The 27,576-nt window shown below is 42.4% G+C and overlaps 1 protein-coding gene across 4 annotated transcripts in view; it reads left to right on the top strand.

Annotated features, from left to right (window-relative positions):
• The window catches only part of enpp2 (ectonucleotide pyrophosphatase/phosphodiesterase 2), an 89,620-nt gene that overhangs the window by 44,741 nt on the left and 17,303 nt on the right, over positions 1-27,576 (top strand). For all 4 annotated transcript variants that reach the window (XM_067980866.1, XM_067980856.1, XM_067980875.1 and 1 more), the window contains 9 exons: positions 3,367-3,492; positions 6,981-7,012; positions 9,556-9,683; positions 13,415-13,502; positions 15,339-15,426; positions 18,767-18,936; positions 21,603-21,651; positions 23,770-23,909; positions 25,040-25,175. In XM_067980866.1, the coding sequence (XP_067836967.1) occupies positions 3,367-3,492; positions 6,981-7,012; positions 9,556-9,683; positions 13,415-13,502; positions 15,339-15,426; positions 18,767-18,936; positions 21,603-21,651; positions 23,770-23,909; positions 25,040-25,175 (957 nt within the window). The remainder of the gene's footprint in view (positions 1-3,366; positions 3,493-6,980; positions 7,013-9,555; positions 9,684-13,414; positions 13,503-15,338; positions 15,427-18,766; positions 18,937-21,602; positions 21,652-23,769; positions 23,910-25,039; positions 25,176-27,576) is intronic.

Raw genomic sequence — 27,576 nt, 5'->3', positions numbered from 1 at the left:
GTTTTTATATGCAAAAAAGCTGTATTGATGCAGAGAGAAGTTAACAAGAATGTAAGATAGTAGAAGTGAAAATAACATGGTTATATAAACAACACTATAAAATGCTGTTGTGGAGGAGAAAATTCGCTGCATTTAGCAATTTTCCATGGATTAAGTAATGGTGTTTCAGTCCCTACAGCTCTTGCGTTTAAAGACAAAGCTGGCATGAAATCAGAGTATATGATGGTGCAGGATTCAAACACTATAAATCACTGGCTAGTTATGAGTAAGCTTTTATTGAGCTGTTTGAGGAGAGCTTGGAAAATGTAGGGTGTGTATATAAATTGGGGAACAATGCAGAGCCTGTGGTGCGCTCAGATCAGTGGGCATGGTGAGGAAGTCAGGAGTGTGATGAAATACTCTCCACTTGCTTGGACGAGTGCAGCTCCAACAACACTCGAGAAGCTTGACACCATCCAGGATAAAGCAGCCCGCTTGATTGGCACCCCATCTACCACCCTAAACATTCACTCCCTCCACCACCAGCGCACTGTGGCTGCAGTGTGTACCATCCACAGGGGGCATGCAGCAACTCGCCAAGGCTTCTTCGACAGCACCTCCCAAACCCGCGACCCCTACCACCTAGAAGGACAAGAGAAGCAGGCACGTGGGAACAACACCACCTGCACATTCCCCTCCAACACATCATGCTGACTTGGAAATATATCGCCGTTCCTTCATCGTCGCTGGGTCAAAATCCTGGAACTCCCTACCTAACAGCGTTGTGGGAGAAACTTCACCACTAGGACTGCAGCAGTTCAAGAAGGCAGCTCAATACCACCTTCTCAAGGGCAATTAGGGATGGGCAATAAATGCTGGCCTTGCCAGCGACACCCACATCCCATGAATGAATTAAAAAAAATGGTACTCTACAGCAGTAGCATGTGTGGATCAGCACAGGAGCGACTGGCAGTTCTGTGTCATCACAATCCCTACACAATTGACAGCGGGCACTTCCTTTTAATGCAGCAAAGGACCTTCTGCAAGTCTTGACTCATTCCAGCCAACCCCACATCCTAAAGCAATGTCAACTGCCCAAAGGAAAATAATATAAAACTGTACCATAATTAGCAGAAAACATTTTTTATTGGTAACTGAAGTAAGTCAACAAATACAGAAAAACTGCAACAAAAATATAGAATACGGATTTGTCAAGACACTGCAGACTGCTGTGTCAGTCAGTTTGAAAATTTATGACTTACGGCTCCAAAAGAGATAATGGGCAGATCAGTAGATCGTCTGCCCGTTATGCACCCCCCGATTTTTCCTTTCTATTGACTTCAATGGAAAGGAAAAATCAGGCGGCTGATCCGCTATCACCTGTTTCACACCCCGCCGAAGTTAAAAGTTTTGCTCAATTTCTTCTGGCTCCTACAGAACTGACCCGCACTTCAATGACTGTGTCAATGAAATGGGTTTTCACTGCTGAGGCAAAATTGCTGCTGTTTTACATTCTCCACAGCTGGATGAATATCCTTTGCTGTTATTTATACTATTAAATGCTTATTAAACTCCTTAAGGTGTGAGAAATGAGATTGTCTGGATTTCTGATGCTAACTCTAATGAAACATATTTCATGAAAACATCCAATGAAAAATGGAGGTGAGGCACCATTTTAATTTGTTACCATTTAGTTTTACAAAAGCATTTGGAGATAACACCTTCTCCAAAAGCGGAAGATAGATCCTATATAATTCCGTAACCTATCAATCACATTTTCAACATATTTTAACAGGGTGAATACCACAATACCATTCAGGTCTTCTGAGGCAACAGTAGAAGACCCAACAAAATTTATAAGGTGCTTGATTCCTAGTAGAGCCCTGGAACAAGGGAAAAACAAAACAAAAGAAATTAGGGAAAGAAATTAAGATAAGCCACTATCACTATGTAGCCAGTTGTAATTCAGCTAATTGGATTTTGGTGAGAATGCCAGAACTGAGACCCTGAACAAACTCAATTAAATTATAAGACTAAGTTAACTAGGAGATTAACTTTACAAGATTTTACAGCCATTGAATAAATATCACTGATGTAAATTGGAGTCTGTTATAAAGGCTAGAGTGAGCTCGATTATACTTTTGACTATATTGGTTAAAAACAGCTTAGGATACTTGTCCCTGAATAGTTGCACAATAACTATTATATGACTTAACATGGATATTATGTTTTTTTTTAAAAACAGTGCAAATTTAAATGTAAGGCCAGTTCAGGTGCCTTTGCACGAAAAGAATGTTGGAAAATTATTTTCAGTAGTCTTTGTGTTCTCTAATTCTCTAAAGAGCAGGTCAGAGGCTGGGTATTCTGCGGCGAGTGACTCACCTCCTGACTCTCCAAAGCCTTTCCACCATTTACAAGGCACAAGTCAGGAGTATGATGGAATACTCTCAACTTGCCTGGATGAGTGCAGCTCCAACAACACTCAAGAAGCTCAACACCATCCAGGACAAAGCAGCCCGCTTGATTGGCACCCCATCCACCACCCTAAACATTCACGCCCTTCACCGGCACTGTGGCTGCAGTGTGTACCATCCACAGGATGCACTTTGCAACTCGCCAAGGCTTCTTCGACAGCACTTCCCAAACCCGCGACCTCTACCACCTAGAAGGACAAGGGCAGTAGGCACATGGGAACAACACCACCTGCACATTCCCCACCCCCCCCAAGTCACATCCTGGAACTCCCTACCTAACAGCACTTTGGGAGAACCTTCACCACACGGACTGCAGCAGTTCAAGAAGGCGGCCCACCACCACCTTCTCAAGGGCAATTAGGGATGGGCAATAAATGCTGGCCTTGCCAGTGACGCCCACATCCCATGAATGAATTTTTAAAAAAATTGAATTTTACATGTAGAATGAATCTCTAGTTGGGTGTTGCTGTTCCTGAATTTCAGTATCAAATGCTTTTCGCTAATTTTATTACAAGAATAAATTTGCACATGTTGCAGAAATACTAGGCAACCTGGCCCTGCTTTTAGAGATCATCTTGGCACAATTTCATCCCATCCTATTGTCCACCAAAAAAGGGAGTGTAATCCGAACAACCAGAGTAACAGAGCTGAAGCAGCATCCTGCTCCCAAACCCTACAGTGGTGCACGATCCTACCCAGAATGGACATCCAATGGCCTTCTTCACAATGCCACAGCCAACAATTTGTTCCAGTCCCCTAATGTAAAACATGTACAACCATGGAAATACACTCACCACACATCAATGTATGAAGTACGATATGAAAACAGCATAAACTGACTGAACCTGATATGCAATTGCATGTTAAACTTAAAGAAAAGAAAAATCAGTGGTACCTTTGATTTATCTTAAAGGAATGGAGGATGCAAGCTGTGAGAAAACTGAATTTTTGAGTAACTACCTGTCTACTGTTGATGACATCATTTTGTTCCCTGGATCTCTGGGACGTATTCGCTCCAGATACAGTAACAATGCCAGATGTAAGTAAATTGTAGATGGGTCTGATTTTCTTGTTAATATTTACCTTTGATTCTATATCAATTGGTATAGAAATTCTGATTCTTCAAACTGGTTTTGTCAATTGCTTTTATTACAATTCTGCTTTTAATTGACTCAGCTAAACCTATGATCCATCGATTGGAATTATGTTGTGTGGCCATTTGTGGTAAAAATGGTCATATTACCTGGTGGATTGAGTTGATACAAAATGCCTTTCAATAAATCTGAAAAATGATGAGGTGTGAAGTTAGTTACTGCAGGGCCTTGTTTTTTTATAAATATACTCTTGAAGGGAAAAGGAATAGGTCTGAAATGTTCTGTAGTATAATAGGGGTTTGTTTGGAAGTAGAACATTTTCATGTTTAAAAGAAGAATGCTGTGCACTGTTTACAGAGCTTAGAATATCATACTTATACTAGCAATATACTAAATTACAAGTCTGTTTGGATGGAACTATAATGGATAAAGTTTCATGTCAATCCAAATATTTTTGTGGCCAATTATGTACTTATGTGCATATGATATCTGATACTTTATATATTTTTTATTTTGTTCTTAATGTTCTATGTATATGAAATGTATGCTTCAATTTCTGACATGCTTTACCATACTTAAACATTTTCACATACTTCATTTGCACTAATATATAAGGGCTAATTTTATAAGGCTGTGTTCCTGGAACAGAGCCTTGCTAGTGGTTAGTGCACATCACAAAGTTAAGTCTTATGTCCTCTACCATGTTTGCCACTAGCAAGGTTCCATTCCAGGAGCCACACTTTGCAGAATTGCCCTATAATGCACATCTAGTTTTAAGGCCCAATTTTGAATGACATGTGAAAATCATCATGGGTTCTGTATGAGAGTATTCATAGAGTCATAGAGTTATACAGCACGGATAGAGGCCCTTCGGCCCATCGTGTCCGCGCCGGCCATCAAGCCCTGTCTACTCTAATCCCATATTCCAGCATTTGGTCCGTAGCCTTGTATGCTATGGCATTTCAAGTGCTCATCCAAATGCTTCTTGAATGTTGTGAGGGTTCCTGCCTCCACAACCCTTTCAGGCAGTGAGTTCCAGACTCCAACCACCCTCTGGGTGAAAAAGTTCTTTCTCAAATCCCCTCTAAACCTCCCGCCTTTTACCTTGAATCTATGTCCCCTTGTTATAGAACCCTCAACGAAGGGAAAAAGCTCCTTAGTATCCATCCTATCTGTGCCCCTCATAATTTTGTACACCTCAATCATGTCCCCCCTCAGCCTCCTCTGCTCCAAGGAAAACAAACCCAATCTTCCCAGTCTCTCTTCATAGCTGAAGCGCTCCAGCCCTGGTAACATCCTGGTGAATCTCCTCTGCACCCTCTCCAAAGCGATCACATCCTTCCTGTAGTGTGGCGACCAGAACTGCACACAGTACTCCAGCTGTGGCCTAACCAGTGTTTTATACAGCTCCATCATAACCTCCTTGCTCTTATATTCTATGCCTCGGCTAATAAAGGCAAGTATCCCATATGCCTTCTTTACCACCTTATCTACCTGTTCCGCCGCCTTCAGGGATCTGTGAACTTGCACACCAAGATCCCTCTGACCCTCTGACTTGCCTAGAGTCCTCCCATTCATTGTGTATTCCCTTGCCTTGTTAGTCCCTCCAAAGTGCATCACCTCGCACTTTTCCGGGTTAAATTCCATTTGCCACTGTTCCGCCCATCTGACCAACCCATCTATATCGTCCTGCAGACTGAGGCTATCCTCCTCGCTATTTACCACCCTACCAATTTTTGTATCATCAGCGAACTTACTGATCATACCTTTTACATTCATATCCAAGTCGTTAATGTAGACCACAAACAGCAAGGGACCCAGCACCGATCCCTGTGGTACCCCACTGGCCACAGGCTTCCAGTCACAAAAACAACCTTCGACCATCACCCTCTGCCTTCTGCCACTAAGCCAGTTTTGTATCCAAAGTGCCAAGGCACCCTGGATTCCATGGGCTCGTACCTTCTTGAAAATTAAGTTGGTTCCTAATATATTTGAGAAGTCACTATCTGTTGGTACTGCCCTTTGTCTTGATCCTAGCCTCTTGAGCTTGTGTACCTCTTTTTGGATGGTAAATACCCTACCTGAAAATCTGCAGAGGAGGAGGAGGGTGAGTTCCAGCATAACCTTTGAGATACGCCTGCCCAGGACCTCTGTCACTGGCCTGTCGTAGTGCGTGGGGTCAGGGGAGGTGCACTGTTTTATACGCCGATGCGAGGTGACTGTGGCAATAAGGGTGCATCTAGGGTGCGTACCTATGCTGCAAGCTGCAAATTGTGGCTGACGTTGCCAGTTGGAGGGGGTCAAATGCCTACTTTCCCCACAGAGGAACTTCAGTGTGCCCCCGCAGTCCCCTTTCCAAGAGGGCCACATTGAAATAATTGTTTTTTTAAATTACTTTTCGCTTCAGGGTTTGGGCCCCCAGGTGGGCCCACTTCCACCATTTGGCAGGTAGGTACGCCTGGTCTTACCGGATGTGTCACTGCTGACACTACGCTTGGTTCCTCTGAGGGCTGAAGACGCAGGAACTCCCAACGTAGGGTGGCCCTGGCCCCACCTACTCCTACACTGATGGCCATGTTTGGAGTGGGCATAGGGTCTACTGCCAACAGACCATCGAAAATCCCCAACATAAGGCTGGGTACCAGCCAAATTTGTGGCCCTTCCATGAACTCCCACTGTGGGAGTTATGGTGGGATTGCGCTGGAAGGTCCGTAGATTCTCATTCCCTATGAGCAGAGAATCAAAAAATGCAGTACAAAGCTACTAATTTCTGCAGAGCGGTCAGTTTGGCAAAACAACAAGCTAACCTGAACAATGTCATCCTGCACCGTTTGTCTTGCGCAAAGACTGCAGTATAACTGCTGATGCTTAAGTGGCTTTTTAAACTTTAGGGTATGACTATTCAGGTTCCAATGACTGGGAAAAAAACAACTGTCAGCTGTTTTCTATTGATAGAAATGTTGCTGACTGTCGAAGGGTGGACTGCAAACTCCATTCAGCAGTTAATGCGAGTGGACATTATAGGGTAGTTTTTATGAATTCCAGCTCGCAACATGGAGCTTTGCATGGTGGGAGCACATATCAGGAATTTGGTCACACAGGTCAATGAGTCCTGCAGAATTTTCCATACATTAAAAGTAATGGACAGAAAATCCTGTCGGAGCTTGCTGATCTATGTGCCTGATTTCCCGAAATGCACTCTTTGCATGAGAATTTGTAAAATGTACGCTTGTAACTTGCCTGCATCATTGTTGAAATACTGTGCTGCTTGGTGCAGTATAATTGGAGCATGATATTTTTATTACTGCCATCTCTTGGTTTGCGATCAGTTGTGAATATAACTAAGGTTGTCTAAATCTTGTTTCTTCAGTAATCCATAGGATATTTTCATTTTGTTGTCCTTTTCTTAAAATGCAATTACCTTTCTTCACAGATGATCCCAAAGCAGTGGTAGCCAACCTTACTGTGAGTATATAACAATACATTGTTGAAAGTCAACATTTAAAAGCAAGGACGTAAATTAAAAGCTACTGTGTATTGAATAATCATGCAATCTATTGCAGGCACAGATCATAGTCAGGATTTTCTGCTTCTGCGCTCACTAGACCACTATTTTCTGTCCATTGAAGTGAATGGGCAGAAAATCGAAGGCTGGCAAGTGCAGAAGCAGAAAACCCCATCTCACATGTTGATCTAATCACTGAAGGATTACATTTAGAGGATTGTAATATTGTTCTTAAATTATACTAGTTACTTTTGCTGCGTACTAAAGAATACTGGGCAGTCAATCATAATACAGTAGAAGCTGCTAATTCATTTTCTAATTATTAAAACTAATTTTCTCTTTAATTATAACTGATACCCAAGTGTGGGTTAAAGTTGATAAACTAGTTCTTGGATTCAAATCACTTTTTATAAACCACATGCATTTTTTTCTCATGATTTGATATCTAACCAACTGGATTATGTAGCACTCCAGTAACACAGATCCACTGTTTACATTCAGACAATACCCTTAACAGATTTGGTCTCAAAAGGTTTCTGCTGTTTAAATAGACCAGCAGCCATTTTGTGAGGGCATTGCCTAGAACCTGGAAGTAATTGAACTGGATTAATTCAAAAGTACCCAAATTTTTTCCCTTTAGATGCACATGCATAGAGTGAGAAAAGTTTGTGTCACCAGATCATGTGGCTACTATTATGACAATGAGATGCTCAATCATTTTGCATATTCATCTGTTGGTGTCAGTGATTGATTAACTGCTGCTTGTTTATTTGAAGCAATAGGAATAAGGAGGCAGAATTTTTTTGAATTGTCAAACAATAAAAAAAATGTTGGCAGCAAAATGGGAGAGGGAAGCTTCTGATACTTTAAAATGTAACTAGGGCAGGAAAGTGTGGGGTGAAGAACAACAAGGTAAACATCTGCTTTCCCTGATGATTTGAGTTGGGCTGGAGGAAGAGATGGTACTGTATTGCTACAGTATATACTTGTATTATAATCCTTGGCAATCTAGCAGTATTTGCATCACATCCCAGTTGGCGTAGAAGTGAATGTGTCCTACTGTACCACCATATTCCCTTGTTTCTATTGAGTCTTCCATCCTGACTTTTGGAATCAGAATTGGAACTTTTTGCAGCTACTTAACCGTACGTTCGCTCAAGTTGCAGGAAACCTCACCTTTCATTCCCTATTGCAACAGCTCCAATCCTTACCACATTCTTCCCAGTGATCTCCATAACTTATTACAAAAATATTTCCCACTGCCCAAATATTCCTTTTTAACTTTATTTGTTTTATTCCTCTCTGGTGTTCTCCAGCCAAGAGTATAGGGCAGAAGACCTGGTGGAAACTTCGGTCATTGTAAGACTGCTAGGTGATATTCAAGAACCACTCAGGTTGTTGCATGTTCAGATTGTTCTTGTTCCTCTGGTCACTGCTTCTTCTGGGTTCACTGCTTATTCCTCCTCCTTTCCCGGTGGTTCAGCCAAGTTTAGAAATTCCTTGTGGGAGAATCATGAGCATGGATTCATGCTCATATCATCCACAGAGCCATCCATTGCATGTTTACTACCCTGGAGCAAATGCTGCCTTTTGAGTACAAGGAATACTGTAAATGAACCCAGGAAACAAATTCCACATTTGGCATGTTACAATAGCATGATACTACGGTATGTTAACTCATCCTAGATATGCTGTATTTTTCCCTTCCCCGAATGTGATGATCATTAGGGAAATGGTTTAGGACCATCATCTAGAAAACCTTTTTAATAAGATGAGGTTAAGCTTCATGGGGGAAAGAAAAGCAGATTGTGATTTTTTTTGTGTAAGATATTTTTTCCCTAATGTGTGGATCTGCTTGTACCACATACTGTCCATGACAGGGAAGACCTGCAAAAGGCCACCTCCCAAACCTCCATAAATGCTATTCTGAAACGAGTCACTGGGATGTGCGCGAGATTGGATAGGGATGATTCTTCTTGATTCTTATCTTCCTGTTTAAAGCCTCCTCATGACATGGTGGAAATTGGGAATTTGTAATGTAGGGAATCTTGGGCACAAACCCACATTCCACACTCTCTGGTGCAGTCTATTGGTGCTGCAGAACACTGCACCACCAATGCAGTGAGTTTTTGAAACTAACTGTGCAAGTCAAAATTGGAATATGAATTCTCCTTATTTGCGCCTGTTACTTTGGATTAAATCTAGTTGGACAATGTGTTCTGTTAAATTTGAGATCTAATGCTTATATCTAGGGAAAGAAATATAAGTGTAGTGATATGATGGTGTTCCTGTGTCACCTGTACTGTGCGTGACTTAGTTTTATTCTTGTTAGTGGAGGAGCTGTGTGGAGTGACTTAATTTGCTTTTAACAGACCACTTTTCACTGCTCAAAAATGATCACTATTTCCTATCCAAAAGCAACTGTAACTTACTGCTAAATCCTTGTACAGGTTTCTTTTTATTATCAGTGCTTTATGATTTGTTCAACTTCATTTGTTTTTAGTGTAAAAAGCCAGATCAGCATTTCAAGCCCTATTTGAAAATGAACCTCCCAAAACGTTTGCATTATGCCAACAACAGAAGAATTGAAGATGTCCATTTAATGGTTGAGAGGAAGTGGCTGGTAGCAAGGTACTTAAACTAAATTGCATATGAATCATAGGTTGTTTATTTCTGTTTTAAGGTAACTATTTGGGCACCATTGAGTAATTACTCTATTCTTGCATGGTTTTAATTCTTTACTTTAAATGACTGTCCATTTAAACACTGACTAATAATTCTTATACTACATTATATACATTACACAACTATTTACTTTGCTTTTTCAGGTTTAATTCCCTTATTCTCTCCTGTAAACTGTGACAGTGCTATTCACCAGTAATAATATAATAACCTCAGTCTTCAATATAATTTCAGCTTTTCTTTTAACTGTTACTAGTGATGTTTTCCCTTTGTTGAGACTACAATATACATTGGTTCACAAAGACTAGAATAAGATTGTAAATTAATCTCTGTTTAGGTAAAATGTGTGAACCACGTGAGCCTTACTCTTATAGTTTGTCATTATCTGAATCCCTTAGAATAAATTGTGTGGTGGATCTGTCAAGATCATGTAATATAATAAGTATCTCTGAAATTGTTCATGGGTTATCTGGTTCGTCTCACATTGAGTTATGTACCATATCCCATGACTGGCTACAGTATAGTTATTTCTAACACTTCCATGTAAAGATTATGGTACTGTACTACTTATAGTCCAAGATAATGAGTTAAACCTAATTTGCAGTGTCACTTTGTCACTGCCATGTCACACCTGTTGAACCATTAAGTTTTACTTTCAGTGGCATTTATCCACAGATTATTAATGGATTTTTTGCATTAACCATAAGCCATGACAAGCCCAAAGTGCATCAAGGGTTGAGATTCCAACACTGGCCAGTTTATCAATATCCTCCAAACCCATATCTTAGCACTTCTTTGAACTGTACTTCTACTTGTGGTATTCATTCAAATATACACAGAAAAATAGTTTGTAGTACAAAATGGAAGTAAAAGAAGTTTTGATTGAATGCAATCAATACTTCCACTTCAAATGTCAGACTCTGGCAGCTTTATTGCATGGTTTGCACCTCATTGCTTTTGTGGCATGTAATGTGCACTGCAGTCATATTGAGTTTTGTTTCATGGAATGTTAAAAGGAAATGGCATATTCTGTGTGTACCCACTCGTACCCATTTTGAAAATTTTAAACAAAAAAAATAAATAATTGTCGGCAGTTTTCCTGTTTGAACTTGTAACCTGTTTGTAATGTTGCTTGAAATAAAAAGCGGGTAAAAATGTTTTGTAGTATTACAAATATGAATAGAGCAGTATACAGAAACGCCATCTGCAACTTTCTTTGGGCAGACTTCAATCCTTGTGGGTAACACCTTGGGCTCGATTTTAGGGTCGGGTTACCTGCGGGTTTCCAGCGGGGGGGCCCCGAAAATCCCGATCTCCGATCACGTGACCGGATTCGGACGAAATCCTGGCCACTTCCGGGTACCGCGCTGACGTGCGGGGCTGCGCGCGCAAGCCCCGCTGGTGGGAATCCCGCAGGCAATTAAAGCCAGCGGGGTTCCACTTGAGAGTACTTACCTTGCTCGTTGTGGTCAGTTAATGAGCTGAAGCAGCTGTCAAAAGAGGAAGTGTGGGATTTTACGGTCAAAGCAGTCAGTTTCCCACACTGGGGGAAACAGGACCCTTCAAACCAGGCGTGTTGCAGCCAGCAGCCTGTGGCAGGTGCCAAGGTGCGCTCCACGGGGGAGAGCCCTCACCCATGCAGGAGGCCACCGCGTCACATAGGGCAACCCCTGCCCTCCACCAACCCCCGCCAAGCCAGAGGACAGACCGACACGAAACCGCAGCCCCAGTCCGAGGACCCACCCACCTACCCTGCACAACCCCTCACACCAACACCTGCCAGATGGGTGGTGCGTTGACATCGTCGGAGGACGAACAGGATGACCAGCCCCAGCAGCCTCGCAGTCCACGCCGTCCGCCTCGGAGAGGTGGGGCCCCCCAACACGGTGCTGCGGCACACCCACCTGCACAGCAGGAGGGAGGGCTACCGCAGAGAGAGACGCGTCGCAGAGGGCACTACCCTCGCCACAGGGTCCACAGACCGAGGCGCAGCTCCCCGGACCTCTCCAAGCAGCAGTGCACAGGGAGGCGCAGATTCGCTCGACATGTAGTCGTGGAGATCTGCAGCCTCTTTCATGCTGAGCTGCTCCTGGCTGGCCCCAGCACCAACTGCTTACCTGTCGCTGGCAAAGTCACCACTGTCCTCCACACCTTCTCCTCCGCATCCTTCCAGGGTGCAGCCGGCAACACCGCCGATGTCTCTCAGTTGTCTGCGCGGACGAGCCCTGCAAATACACCTGCACCTACTCTGCAGTAACACGATGGGTGGCATCAGTGGTGGGTCCTCATAGTGATACCCAGGAGCGGGCATTATTGGACACAATGGACAGGATTCGCGGAGACATGGCAGTGGTGGTGTCAATATAATGTGTGCTGTTTGTGGCTCTGAAATTCAATATGGGTAACACCCATGACAAACCCTCAGACACCCTTGTGCACCCCCTTCATGCTGACGAGACGTTTGCCTTACCCTGCCTACTGCACATATGTGATGCATGCCCTGTGGCTGCAGCACAGGTGGTGGCAGGTTGAGTGAGGCTGGCCGTGAGGGAGATGCACGAGAGGGTGAGTATGGGATGGAGCCATGAGATTGTATGAGGATTGGGTCGCGTGTTAGTGGCAGGATGAGTACTGGCGAGGTGAGTAGGTGGAGGTAAGATGAGGATGGGGTGTGAGTGGGCATGAAGGGTGATGTGACAGAATAGTGTTGGCGGTGCCGAAGGAGATTTGGGGTGGGGGCAGTGTTGTGGCAGACGGAGTGTAGGGGAAAGACTTCGTGTTCTCACTGTGGCTGACCTACTGCGGTCATTGCAGCGCCTCCTGCACTGTATGCAGGTGGGCGATATGTTGGTGGCGCAGGTGACCCCCTCTGCCACCTCGAGCCAGGCCTTCTTGGTGGCAGAGGCAGGCCGCTTCCTCCCGCCCGCCGGGGGGAAGATCTCTGTCCTCCCCCTCCTCCTCACCCCATCTGATGATACCTGGGGTGAGGCATCATTAAACTGGGAGCAGCCTTCCCCCTGGGCTGCTCCATGCTGCAATTTGTCCCATTGGTTGCAGCATCTGTCAGTGGAGGACTGCCCCTTTAACTAGAGAGCCTCCAGCTGACAGATCGTACTGCGCATGCGCAGCCCGCCCGACGCGCAGGCCAGCGCCGTGGACCCCGGAGGAGCAGGTAATTGATTCCTATTAGTGGATTGCCTGCTACGATCGCGTGGGCAACCCACTAATTTCGCCGTTCGCGTTTTCGACGCTCCCGGAGGACCACCCGCTGGGAACCCGCAGGCCTGCTAAATTCGAGCCCCTTGTGTTTATATTCTGAATTTAGTGTAGAAGAAGTGCAATAGAAATACAATAGTGAGTCATGTGATGCATTGAGGATTAACTTGAGGAAAGAACTTGATGCAGCCATTTCTGCAATGTTGCTTATGATCAAGAAATAAACCATAGATAAAAACTGCTATGCCTCGCCACACATTTATAAAACTAAATGATATAATGGACCGTTCGTAGGAACATCGGAATATACAGGAGAGAAAGGACCATTGCAGTCCATTTCAGTCCAGTGTGCTTTATTATGTAGCAAACAAACTGTGTGTGTGTGTGTGTGTGTGTGTGTGTGTTTATAATGTACTTTTTTGTGCTTTAAGAAGTCACATATTAACTTTCCCTCTTGTATTTAGAAAACCAATGGATGTTACCAGAAAGGTCTCAGGAAAATGTAGTTTTCAAGGCGACCATGGCTATGACAATAAAATCAATAGTATGCAGGTAGGAATGATATGGCAATAATTACTACAGCATGAGTGATTTTTTTTTTAATAAACTTTGGCGGGGGAATGAAAATTGGGTGGGGTGTACAACGGGCTTTACATCTCTGTTGGAGTTGTGCTCTTTAAATTTGTTCTACCCCAGATTAATGGAATATTTCACATGATATTTTTGCCTGTACAAATCTGCTTTTCACTCCCTTTCCAAACATGATACAGTTTTGTTTACTATTCTTGAGCTATTCCTTCAACTCCAACTTCAGAACCACTCCTTTCAGTTGATATTACTGTACTGTATTTTGTTTTCCAAGCTGAATGCATTATTCTGAATAGTTTCTGGTATAGATGTGTGCTGCAAGGGTCCAGATGATAGGTGTTTGTTTTGTAACCTGTGGGCCACTTTTAGCCTGTATCTCTACACGTGGTCCTTAGCAGACCTGCTCCTCCATCCATCTTTCTGCCTCTGTTCTTGACCTGCCCCGCTGTTGTAGCTGGTACTGGGCTCCCTGAGTAAGCAAGAAAATTCTATTAGGACCTAGAGCTAACCCAGGACCCACAACTAAAGTGACCGGCTCTTAGTAGAAATATAGTCTGTAGTTTTAATTGAACATTGCACTTTTGTTGTGGATGTTGGGTTAGACCGATCTCTTAATAGCATTCTCTTGTCTCGCTAGAAGAACTGATGCCAAATTTCAGCACTGGCAACATCCTACAGATGAGTGGGTTGTGAGCTGAGGTATAAAAGAAAAGAGAGAGAGAGAGAAAAGATGCACCAAATTTTCCTTCCCTTTTACGATACTTTATTTTCTTTTTCTTTCTTAAAATAGAATTCAGTACCAAACTAATAACATTTAAATACAGCTCAAACTGTGAATTTGTATAAAGTTATCCATAAAGGCAGAATCACATGTTATTTACATGTAGCAACCTGGGCATGATTTTCTTTTGTGTGTAATGGATTCCCAGTTTTTAACAAGATTTATAAAGTGGGAAAAATTGATTTTTCATTACTATGAGACTTTTACAATGTCTAACCCAATTTAAATCTCACTAAATGCCACAACTTATATTTGCACTACTGTAGTTCATTCTGTTATTCTTTTAAAAAATCTTGACCAGAACAACCTGTCCAAAACCTTGTCTAATATTTAAAACAAAAAAAATGCCTCTCCCCCCCCCACCCCCCCCAAAAAAAAAATGAAAGGATTTTTTGGATTTGTGCTAGAAATAGATTTAGTATAACAATGACACGTCAGCGCTATACTGTTGTATTCAATATGTGAAGGATCCATGCAGTCCCAAGAGGAGTAATGATCTAGGACAGAAAATCCTGGAAATCCCCCCCCCCACCCCAGAAGAAGTCTGGCGATGGTTGGTTGAACTTTAGTGCTCAGCTAACTGAGAACAGTCTAAGGTTTGACCTTTCTCATCTGTATGGCTTAGCGGTCCACTCTACTGTGTTTTTATTTAACTATTTGGGGGGAGGGGGATTTTTAAACTTTATATTTGCTCCCCATATCAGCACCATTCTATGGCCAAGAAGCCAAGCAGGCAACCTGCTCCAAACCCATTGCCAATACTACTACAATAGCAATAAAGGTGGACCTAGCCCCTGATTTTTTCCCTATTTTATGGTGGAGTGCTTGTTAACTCTCCCTATGATAGCTTGGCTGAGATGAGGATCTCACCATGTGAAGAATTAGAGGAACAAGCCAATGTCCTCTCGCCTACTTTAATATCAACGATCAATTTTATATTTTTAATACATTGTATGTGCTATCTTGGTGGGATAATTTGATGTTTTAGCTTCACTTGTTTTATTTTATTGCTTCTCTAGACTGTTTTTATAGGCTATGGGCCTAGTTTCAAGTATAAAACAAAAGTGCCGTCCTTTGAAAATATTGAACTGTATAATGTTATGTGTGGTAAGTTCTTTGAAGTCTTTATGTTTAAAAATAAGTACATTATTGGGAGAAATCACTTAATATATTTTATGTGAAACCTATACTTAGGCATTTTTTTAATGTATTCTGTCATAGAAAAATAGAGACAAGCAATTTCGTGAAGAATAATAAAGATGAAATGAAACCTAAATTTGTGGAAGGTGATGGAAATAATTAACAACTTTTAAAAGAGTTGCATATAGATGATTGATAAAATAAATTCATCTTAAAATGAGAACTAAATATCAGTAGTAAATCCTTTCTTCAGCCCTTCCCCTTGCTCTCTCTTTAATTACTGTGAAGACTTTTCAGCTGTTCTTATTCCGCAGGACAAAGCACTCTGTACTCACTTCTTTAGGCTACTGGATAACTACTGATGGCATCTTTTTTACTGCTAAAAATATAATTGCTCTGTCACTAGGATGAATGAATTGGCCGAGGTTTGGTGGTTTAGTTTTTACAAGGATGATACCTGAACTGAGAAATTATAACTATCAGGAAAAGCTGAACAGACTGGGGCTCTTTTCTCCAGATAAGAGAAGACTGAGAGGTGACCTGATAGAGATCTTTAAAATTATGAAGAGGTTCGATAGGGTGGATGTAGAGAAGATGTTTCCATTTGTGGAGGCGTCCAAAACTTGGGGCCGTAGATATAAGATAGTCACTAATAAATCCAAGAAGGAATTCAGGAAATAAAAACAGAAAATGCTGGAAATACTCAGCAAGTCAGACAGTGTCTGTGGAGAAAGAAACAGAGTTAACGTTTCAGGTCGATGACCTTTCGTCAGAATTGGAAGAAGTTAAGATTAAACAGTTTTTGAGCAAGTACAGAGCCTGGAAAAGGGGGGTGGGGTGGGAGGGGAGGGGAGGAAAGAACAAAAGGGAAAGTCTCCGATAGGATGGAGGGCAGGAGTGATTAAATGACAAAAGGGATGATGGTGCAAGGCAAGGAGGATGGTAATGGGACAAGTAAAGAAACAAAAGATAGGTCTAGAGGAGCTGTAAATGGCAACAGAGTTACCTAGCAGTTGAGTAACAAATCATAAATGGACAGAGTTACGTAACTAAATGAGTAGCAATGGTTACACACTGTAAATTAGTACTAATAGACGCTGAGTTTTAACTGTAGCAGTGATCAGAGTCTGAGGTTATAAATTGGTGAGATTACTTTCAGTAATTTCTTAGATAGCTCTGATAAATTAATAGCTTTCAGTAGCCAGTCTGTCAGATAGGTCAATTATACGTGTGTGATTAACAACGTTCATGCCTACACGACCTCATTCTCACAAACGGCATGATTACGTCAATCTCCTTACTTCCCTGGAAAGCAGATGTTAAATTCTGCAGTGTTGAGTCATGAACGCCTATGTGGCAGGTTTATCTTTCTCACTTGGATCTTCGGTTCTTACAGAACCTGCCTTAACATGAGTGACGATATCTGAGCTGGCCTCTCACCTTTCTCGATCTCCAACAACTTGCAATTAAGTAACATTCTTAGATCTGCCTGTAATGAGCTGGTGTAGCCACAAATTAGCCTCTAACCTCTGACCTTAAAGGAACTTTGTACAGGTAAGGATACCTCTTACACCTGCTAGGTAAAAGTTTACAGAAGAAGAATAGAGGAAATAAAAGTTATCTTCTGACTAAAACAGAGAGACTCTGTGAGCACAGAAGACTGCTACTTCTACCAAAGACACAGAAAAACTCTTGAGTGACCCATGTGTCAGAAGGGCGTGTCCCTTTTTGTGTCAATCATCCCCAACGAGTCAATACTAAAGCATTGATCTCCAGACAGGTCGGCTCCACTTTTCCTCCTTACCTTACAGTCTTACTTTTAACAAAGGGACCTATACAAATATGAGGAGTCGTGACCTGCTTATGACTCTCAAAGTGCTTCTTTACTGGACCTGGAAAAAGTAGGACAAATCCAATCCTGCCAATCACCACCCCATCAGTCTACTCTCAATCATCAGCAAAGTGATGGAAGATGTCGTCGAAAGTGCTATCAAGCGGCACTTACTCACCAATAACCTGCTCACCGATGCTCAGTTTGGGTTCCGCCAGGACCATTTGGCTCCAGGCCTCATTACAGCCTTGGTCCAAACATGGACAAAAGAGCTGAATTCCAGAGGTGAGGCGAGATTGACTGCCCTTGACATCAAGATAGCATTGGTGCCGAGTGTGGCACCAAGGATCCCTAGTAAAATTGAAGTCAATGGGAATCAGGGGGAAAACTCTCCAGTGGCTGGAGTCATACCTAGCACAAAGGAAGATAGTAGTGGTTGTTGGAGGCCAATCATCTCAGCCCCAGGACAATGCTGCAGGAGTTCCTCAGGGCAGTGTCCTAGGCCCAACCATCTTCAGCTGCTTCATCAATGACCTTTCCTTTATCATAAGGTCAGAAATGGGGATGTTCGCTGATGATTGCACAGTGTTCAGTTCCATTCGCAACCCCTCAGATAATGAAGCAGTCTGTGCCCGCATGCAGCAACACCACCAGCACGTTTCCCCCCCCCACCCCGCCCTAAAGTCACACACCATCCCGATTTGAAAATATATCGCCCTTCCTTCATCGTTGCTGGGTCAAAATCCTGGAACACTGTATTTAACAGCACTGTTGGAGAACCTTCACCTTCTGCAGCGGTTCAAGAAGGTGGCTCACCACCACCTTCTCAAGGGCAATTAGGGATGGGCAATAAATGCTGGCCTTGCCAGCGACGCCCACATCCCATGAATGAATAAAAAAAGAGCCAGGGATAATGATTTTACGATTTAATTGCTTAATAACTTGTATTAACTTTTAATCTCCCAGTACTCAGTTCAACAGCTGAACTCCATATCACATGGGCATCCACAGGGTATTTCCCTCACAATTCTCAAAGGCAACCTTACGGGGCACTGTTCCTACAAAATTTCTATCTAAAAATCCAGATAAATGTCTATTCTGATGTATGTCTATTTTATGTTAATTTGAGGGCAGCATGCTTACCCTTCTTTCTCTGGCTTTATCATTGTTTATCTGTATAGACTTAGGCTAATTTTTCACATATGAAGTAAAACTGGATTTTTGATTTAATATGCTCTGAAAATATACATGAGTTGGTTCCAAAATAGAGATCCAGCATTGTACTCTAACTCATGCTTAACTATGCAGACTCAAAACTTGTTTTGAGATCTGAAAAATTCATGTAGACTTACCAGGAAAGTTAGTCTTTCAAAGGATATCTTTGTTATATTCTGTGCAATGGTTACTAACTTTATGTATTGCTGCCATGCATTTTCCATATGAATAATAAAATAGTCAATATTTTTTCACTTTCAGACCTCCTTGGACTGAAACCAGCTCCTAATAATGGAACCCATGGCAGTATGAACCATCTTTTGCGGAACCCCCCACACAGGCCATCCATGCCAGATGAAGTGTCTAAACCATCCCATATTGTAGCTGCTTCAGCAGTTCAGGATGATTTGGGTTGCACATGTGATGAGAGGGTTAGAAAATAAAGTTTACATTTTCCAACCATTTGCTCAGTCTGAGTTGCTGAGATAATATTTAGCTTGGTCAATTGTTTTGATATAGAAATGTTCCCTGCGCAGCATTGGTCTTACCTGGACTAACAATCTATGTGAGGCAAAATCTTCCATTTCTTCAGTCATTCAAAACTGCTATTGTTTTACCTATCTCAGAAATGAAAGCGCTGATTTTAACCCTGCCTGCCTAGCTGGAACGGCGAGGGGCTAAAATGGTGGTGTGGTGCTACTCACTGTGTTCCCGACGCGTTGCTTCTGTCGCCGTCACCGCCATTTTAACTCCCGGGTTTTCGGCAGTGTCGAGGCCGTCTGCCACAGGCAGGGATGGGAGTCATTGATATTGAAATGTCGGAGTCCATATGAACATAGGAACATACGAACATATGAATTAAGAGCAGGAGTAAGCCATTTGGCCCCTCGAGTCTGCTCGGCCATTTGATAAGATCATGGCTGATCTGATTGTGACCTCAACCCTACTTTCCCGTCTACCTACTATAACCTTTGACTCCCTTGTTAATCAGGAATCTATCTAACTCAGCCTTAAAAATATTCAATGACCTTGCCTCCACTGCTCTCTGGGGAAGGGAGTTCCACAGACTCACGACCTTCTGAGAGAAAACATTTCTCCTCATCTCCGTCTTAAATGGGAGCCCCCTTATTTTTAAACTGTGGCCCCTAGTTCTAGTCTCTCCCACAAGGGAAAACATCCTCTTAACATCTACCCCTTCAAGTCCCCTGAGGATCTTATATGTTTCAATAAGATCATCTCTCATTCTTCTAAACTCCAATGTATACAGGCCCAACTTGTCCAACCTTCCCTCATAAGATAATCCCCTCATTCCAGGAATCAATCAAGTGAACCTTCTCTGAACCACCTCTAAAGCAATTGTGTCCCTTCTTAAATAAGGAGACCAAAACTGCATGCATTTTTCTAGATGTGGTCTCACCAATGCCCTGTACAACTGTAGCAAAACATCTCTACTTTTATATTCCATTCCCCTTGCAATAAATGACAACATTCCATTTGCCTTCCTAATCACTTGCTGTACCTGCATACTAACTTTTTGTGATTCATATACTAGGACACTCAGATTCTTCTGTACCTCAGAGTTCTGCAATCTCTCTCCATTTAAATAATATACTGCTTTTCTATTCCTCTTGCCAAAGTGGACAAGTTCACATTTTCCCACATTATTCTCCATCTGCCAAATTTTTGCCCACCCATTTAACCTATCTATATCCCTTTGCAGACTCTTCACAACTTACTTTCCTACCTACCTTTGTGTCATCAGCAAATTTAGCAACCATACATTCGGTCCCTTCATCCAAGTCATTGATATAGATTGTAAATAGTTGAGGCCCAAGCACTGATCTCTGTGGCGCTCCACTCGTTACATCTTGCCAACCTGAAAATGACCCATTTATGCCTACTCTCTGTTTCCTGTTAGCTAACCAATCCTTTTTCCATGCTAATATGTTACCCCCTACACCATGAGCTCTCATTTTGTGTAGTAGCCTTTGATGTGGCACCTTGTCAAAAGCCTTCTGGAAATCCAAGTCCACCACATCCACAGGATCCCCATTATCCACGTTGCTTGTTACTTCCTGAAAGAACTCTAATAAATTAGTCAAACACGATTTCCCTTTCACAAAGCCGTGTTGACTCTGCCTGATTGCATTGAGATTTTCTAAGTGCCCTGCTATAACCTCCTTAATAATGGATTCTAGCATTTTCCCTATGACATGTTAAGCTAACTGGCCCGTAGTTTCCTGCTTTCTGTCTTCCTCCTTTCTTGAATAGAGAAGTTACATTTGCTATTTTCCAATCTGATGGGACCTTTCCAGAATCTAGGGAATTTTGGAAAATTAATACCAATGCATCTACTATCTCTGCAGCCACTTCTTTTAAGACCCTAGGATGAAGTCCGTCAGGACCATCAGGTCCGATGATGTAATTTGGACCCTGATTTGATTTTAATTAGGGATCGCGGCTGCAATGCCCGGTACCAGAACCACCAGTGAAAGCTACTGGTAGGCAGAATCGTGACCAGAAGAAACCCAGGTAAGTTCATTTAATTTTTTTTTAATGGTTTCCTTGTGGGACAGGAGGAGCAGGAGTGTTTCCCACAGGATCTTCAAGGAATTTTTTGGACCCCCTGCCCGGGCGTCCCTCTCCCTCTCCTGACCACGATCGTCTCAGGAAATCCCTCCTCCAAAACACTTACCTTATGCATGGAGACCATTACCACTGGTCCCTGGTGGCGGCCTCTGATGTCTGAAATTCCGCTCCTGCCCACCAACCTCCACATAATTCCTACCAGGATCGGGCTGGAGTCACCGTTCCCATGTTTAAATGAGGCCCGGGAGTTAAAATGGCATAGGCCTCACGCTGGCACCATCATGGCGTGCTTTCCTTCCACCCTGGACCCTGCGCTCGAACCCCGAGTTAAAATTGGGGCTGAAATGTTTGTTTTTGATTCTTTCTTTATGTACTGCTGATATCGTATTAATTGCAATTTAAGTTTATTCCAACTCTCAGAAGTGCAGCACAACCTCATAAGCAGATTTGTTAATAAATTAAAATCTACAGTTTCATTGCCTTTATATATTTATCTTAATTATTTTAGAATAAAGGGGATGACCTGAACAAACGTCTGCAGCACAGGGGAACAGAAGGTAAGTCTTTCAGAATTGCACATATTTTCAATTTCAATATGATTTTTTATCTTTATGAAATTATAAAAGATCTATTTATGAAAAAGCTCATCATTATTCATGCGTGTAATTAAATTTGCAAGTTGTAACATTGCAGACTTATTTGGGATCTCAGATTCTTTGCAGACAGTATGCAACAAAAACTATCACTTTCGGTACTGAAAGTATTAACATTTCTATCCGTCATCACAAAAAAGTGCTGGAACATTTTTCTTCATTTCTTTGAGGTGCGTCATCTCAATTTTCCCATATCTCATCCCCCTTAAAAAAAAAAGGCTGGTTGATATTTGGTTAAGAATAAAATTGAAGATTGAAGGTTTATAGGGATAATTACAGATGACTAAAAGGTCTGTATGGGGCAAATTTTCACCTTCACCGCATTAGTAATAATGTGGCAGAGTGGATCGCCCGCCCATTACAGAACCTGCCCGGTTTTCATCCCGTTCGACAGGATTGGAATCATAGAGATAAAGTTTGGCTTCACCACCTTGCTGGTAATCTTGCGATCTGCAGTGCCTGATTACTGTCCAGGCTGAAGCCATGTGAGTTTCACGTGTGGAATGCAACTGGTCGGGGTTGACTATAATGTTAGATTGATATCTTGAAGCCTTTGTTTGATTTCTTTGGGATCAAGGAAAAGTTTGAGTTTTCCCTTCATTTGTTTTCCTCTTGGCAATTTTTTTCCCACCAATTTTCTCCCCTCCCTTTGGCTTTGCTTTTGAGGGTGTTGACTGTACCAGAGGCAATGGTTACCTTCTGATACACTGCTCAAATGGCCACTATTGATATGTGAGCCTTGATGGTGAGTATGCACAGGCTATTCAATTGTGGGGACGATCACAGCTGACCTTGATCCTGTTGTCACTCAACGTCTGTACACGTGGACTTCTAATTTAAATAGAATGCATGAGCTCAATGAGCCTTATGCCCTGCCCACTTCCTGAATGTTTACTGGCTCAGAAACCTGCGGCTATGGTCTTGCTTCCAGCTCAGTCTCAACTTAGTCCTCACCATGAATTCTTTTAGACAGCTTCTGCATGCCTCCTGGCCCTGCTATTGGGTTTGCTACTGGCCTATCCCTGTTAAAATTTAAGATGCCTATAAAGCATAGTCCTTCATGGCTCTGCTCTGCTTCCAGTCCTTCCGTGCTTTTCGGCTCTACTCCTCTGCTGCAGTAAATTTAGCATGCCTGCCTGTCCGTGCTGCTCCAAATTTCAATTTCAATAATATACCAAAGGTCTTGTCTATATCCGCTCTTCCTGTAAACGTCACACTTACTCCTGTAATACTCCCCCCCCGCCCCCCCCCCCCCAACACCGTTGCACTTTCCCTCACGCATTGTTGATTGGTTCGGTCAAAGTAAAATAGCAACAAATCAGAACTGAAAAAAAAAAGGACCTTGAGTAACACCATGAGATATCAAAGAGTGTGTGTATAATACACAAAACAGCAGCTAGATGTTAAACATCAGGAAAACCGAGGCCATTGTTTTTATCAATGCTACAACCTTGGCACCAATTCCTTCACCTTCCATGGGCACTGACTCAGGCTGGACCCCCACTCCTGAATTCACTGTTTCTCTGACATTGGCCTCCCGTACATTCTCTCCTCTCTTTGCCCCAACATTAAAACCCATGATTTTGATCAAGCTTTTGGTCTCCCTTCCTAGACTTTCCTTCTTTGGCTCGGCGCCCATTTTCTTCATGCTTTTGTGAAGTGGCTTCGGATGTTTTTCTATATTTAAGGCAGTATATGAATGTAAGTTGTTGTTGTAGACTGTAGTATGTAATGGAAAATAACAGAATTTCGCTGTTCTAATTGCTGCCGCAAGCTGCTTAAGATTTTTCAACAGCCTTGGTGCATGAGGTAGTTTAGGACTGTAAACAAATGAATAAGCTCACTTTAAGAACTCTTTCTACCTTCAAGCAAGCCCCCCCACCCCGCCCCCGGAAGCAGGGGAGTGTTCAATTTACCCTTCCGTTTATTAAAGCCTGGATGACTGACTGACTTTTGCTGATGTGTAACCTTTGTATTTATCTTATCCTTATCTAAATATTGTCTTTTTGGTTTCCCCTTCAGAAAACAAGCATCTACTTTATGGTCGTCCGGCTGTTGTTTATCGTACTAAGTACTATATCTTACATCATCAAGGTTATGTAAGTGGTTATGGTGAGACCTTTTCAATGCCACTGTGGACTTCGTACACAGTTCCTAAACAGGTTTGTGCTCAGCAGTTTTTAAAAAAATATTTGTCAAGTGGTGCAAATGACAGCTGATTTGGGTGTCCTTGATGTTGACAATGAATGCCTGAAATGGGAAAGTGCTTTATTCCCCTTCACCTTGATGGACACAAAAATTCATCAAATGTTGAGCGAAGTTTAGGGGGCTGGGGGTGGGGGGAGAAGTACTGCAATTTATTCAAGCACTGGTAAACACGCATCATTCTGACCAGATTTTGCTTCCAGAGAGAGGTTGAAGTATGACTTTGGGTTTTTACAACTGTCTCAATTTATACAATGTAGCCAGTATTGTAATAGCTAAACAATGAATTATTTTAAGCTTTAATGATGGGTGATGCATTTGAGCTCATGGGGCTGAAAATTTGCAGGCCCAACATCTTGGTTGTTCCCACCTTTACCTCTGGCACTGACCCTGCCAAAGTATGCACGGTCAGGGGGAGCTCATCTCACTTAAACATGCTTGGGGGGGCTCGCTTGCCTCTAGGAGTACATCTTGGATGCCTGCCTGACCAAGAAGGCTAGAATTTCTGGTGTGGGTTGCCTGATTCCGGATGCTGGGGGGAGGTGGGAGGGGGGGTTGAGGGAGGGAATGTGAGTTGCCAGGGCCCCCAGGGCTGCTGCCGTGCAGGCCTGCCTTGAGGAGGGCGTTTAGTCCCACCGACCAGCAGGCTGGTACCACTTTTTTTGTGTATCACATATGCCACTGTTCTACCAAGCCAGGTATGAGGAAACTCCCGGATTGGGAGTCCCCCCTCCCAGCCTCCCTGCCTCTTGTGCAGTGGACCATGTTTGGAGTGGACTGAGGTTCCACCCTGAACAAGACCCTGTGGAATCTGGTGGGGAAAGCCACACCTAGCTTATCAGGGTCCCGGCCTAATTTCTGGCTCTTCTGTTGCGCTCCTGTTGGACTTACACCCGAAGAGCTGCTCATTTTCAGCCCTAATATATTTTAATTTCTTTGATCTGTTACTATTGCATGATGATCAAAATAAATTGATAAAACTTTTTTTAAATGCTTATTTTGCCTGAAGAAAGCTGCTTAAAATTACTTCGCAAACTTGAGAGATTTGTCGGTACTATTATAACAGAGCCTTTTACGTCAAATGCAGGTGGAGCTCTCTAATCTTCCAGAGTTTCTGAATAACTGTGTGAGACCTGATATACGCATCTCGGCAAGTCACAGTCAAAGCTGTTCAGCTTATAGAGCAGACAGGCAAATTTCACATGGGTTTCTTTATCCTCCCAGTAAGTTCATTTGTTTTCTATAACCTTTATGAAGATGGATTGATAGAGTTAGACAATGTAGCGCAAAACATTTTGTTTCAGTAAATCTGTTAATTTGGAGGTCCAACCCTCTTCGCCCCAGTTCACACCGTTCACTGACCAAAAGTGACATGATCTTTCAGACAAAAATTAAATATTTTATGTCTATATTTAGATTGGTATTGACTTCTTTGATTCTGTCATGCTTCATAATGGGTTTAAAACAGCTTCACTGACACAAGAATACTCCAACTCAGTTTATTACAACACTTCAAAAATACTTAATTGGCTGTAAAGCAATATGGATGTCCTGAGGTCGTGAAAGGCGCCATATAAATGAAAGCCTGCCTTTCTTTGTTGCAAACATCTGTTGCTTTGACTGAAAAATAAATGACTGAGGAGAGGGGTGGGGGAAATCCAAGCCACTCAATTCAAATACAAATCTTCTGTAATGATTTGTTCAGTTATGTGTTTGATTGGCAGCGCCTTTTGAATTTAGCAGACAATTGTATAAATTCATGAAGCTCCAGTCACCACTTTCAAGTTATTTATCAGCCTGCATGTTTCAAGTTAGTGAGTTAATGATTTGGAGCATTTGAAGAAAGGTTGTCAAACTGGAACCAATGAAGAGAATTAGCTATGAACGACACTTCCATAGTTGTTGAAAAAGGGGTTAAAGAACCAATATATATAAAAAAATAATTATAGCAAAGAGTTCGCAACTTTTGTGCTAAAAATTTGTTATTTTGCATTATATGAGGAATTAGCAAAATTTAACAACTATTGTAAAAATATATGCAAGAACTCACTGCCTCGTTCTCACCATTACTATTTTGCCAGGGTCCTTGGTATAGGCGCCCAAGCAGCTGCCTAAAGCAAGTGCACGGCTAATTAAGATATTTGCCTCTGGTCCTATGAAATAATTTGGATTCCAATGACATTTTAGGACTTTAACAGGCAGAGCTTGTGGCATGTACGCTTCTGCCAGCATCAGCCGAAGAGGAGCCCAAAAATAAGTACTCCTGCTCCTCCTGGCCCCACAAAAATAACCTGGGCCGCTGCCACCCCAGCTCCAACCCCACCGTCCCCCTCCCCAAGAACGACACCCCCACCCCCACCCCCAACCCCAACCTACCTGTTTCCGGGTCAGGAGGCCAACCGGGCCACCCAATACTGTTGTGGCCCAGAGCCAGTGGGGTGCCTGGTGGTGTTGTTTTATGCCCGAGCCTGCCAGCATCAGTCATGGGGCCTCCTGCCGGCACTATCGGTTGCTCTGCTGGCCAAAAACCGTACGGAGGGTTAATCTACACCCGTGTGTGTAGGAAGCTAGGGGTCACCTACAGAAATAGTCGGAACAAGAAGAAAGCAAAAATATCTAGAGTAAAAAGGGTAAATGAACCCAAAAATAATAGCCTGTTCCCAGATATTTGTTACCATTGTTTGTCAACTAGAAAGTGTACAAAAATAATAGAAATTCACTTCAGTTTTTTGCTTCTTCCTCCTCCAACTTTTCCCTTCCTTTCCACTGCACCTCCCCTGTCAGCTGGATTTGAGATCAAGAACGCACCATATGAGAATTACTGGAAGAGACCCCACATCTTGCCACTCAGTACCATAGCGTACCAATGTTATGCACCATCAGACACAGTTTAAATTAAAGGCTTTAATTTCATTTACTGACTGGAACAAAGTTGAGCTTTTCACCAGTAGGATTTTATTTCCCACAGTATGGATTTTATTTTAAAAGAGCTGCTGAATTATAATGTGAATACTGGTGGAAGGCTTACTTTCTGTCCATGGGTGTTTGTAAATTTAGTAAATAGTACACCTAGCATTTCAAAATGTGCTAAGAAAGCTTCCTTTATGGTGAAGAATTGATACTGGATTTACCTGAATTAAATTTTTTACTTGAGCTGTTTTCAAATACCACTTCCTTCAATCTCACCTTGACTATTGGTTTGAGACTGCAGTACATGAATCTCAACTAATATAAGCTGGCAGGTCGATTCCACTGTCAAATCCCTGAATACTCCAACCCTTTTTTCACTTGCCTGCCCTCATTTACTGCGGCTTTGTTACAGCTTGTCTGGTCTGCTGGTGAATCAAATATAAAATAAGACCGGCTGGAACGATGGGTGTTGTGGAAAGTGGGTAATAGGGGATGCTGTTATGAGGTTGGCATTAGTGCACGTTTTTTGACAGAATAATGGAAACCTTTGCCTGGCCTGGGAATGCTTGATGCCAACATTCAAAATGAATAAAAACTCTATTCTGAGCACAGATACCCCTTACCTTGATGGGCATAAAAATTCAATGATAAATCTAAATACAATAAAAGAAATTAAAAATTCTGATGACTGCTTTGTTTCTTTTTAAAGGTGAT

Source organism: Heptranchias perlo, chromosome 3, assembly GCF_035084215.1.
Source record: "Heptranchias perlo isolate sHepPer1 chromosome 3, sHepPer1.hap1, whole genome shotgun sequence".
Classification (NCBI taxonomy): Eukaryota; Metazoa; Chordata; class Chondrichthyes; order Hexanchiformes; family Hexanchidae; genus Heptranchias; species Heptranchias perlo.
Note: the sequence above shows the minus strand (reverse complement) of the source record. Positions and strands in the feature narration are given on the sequence as shown.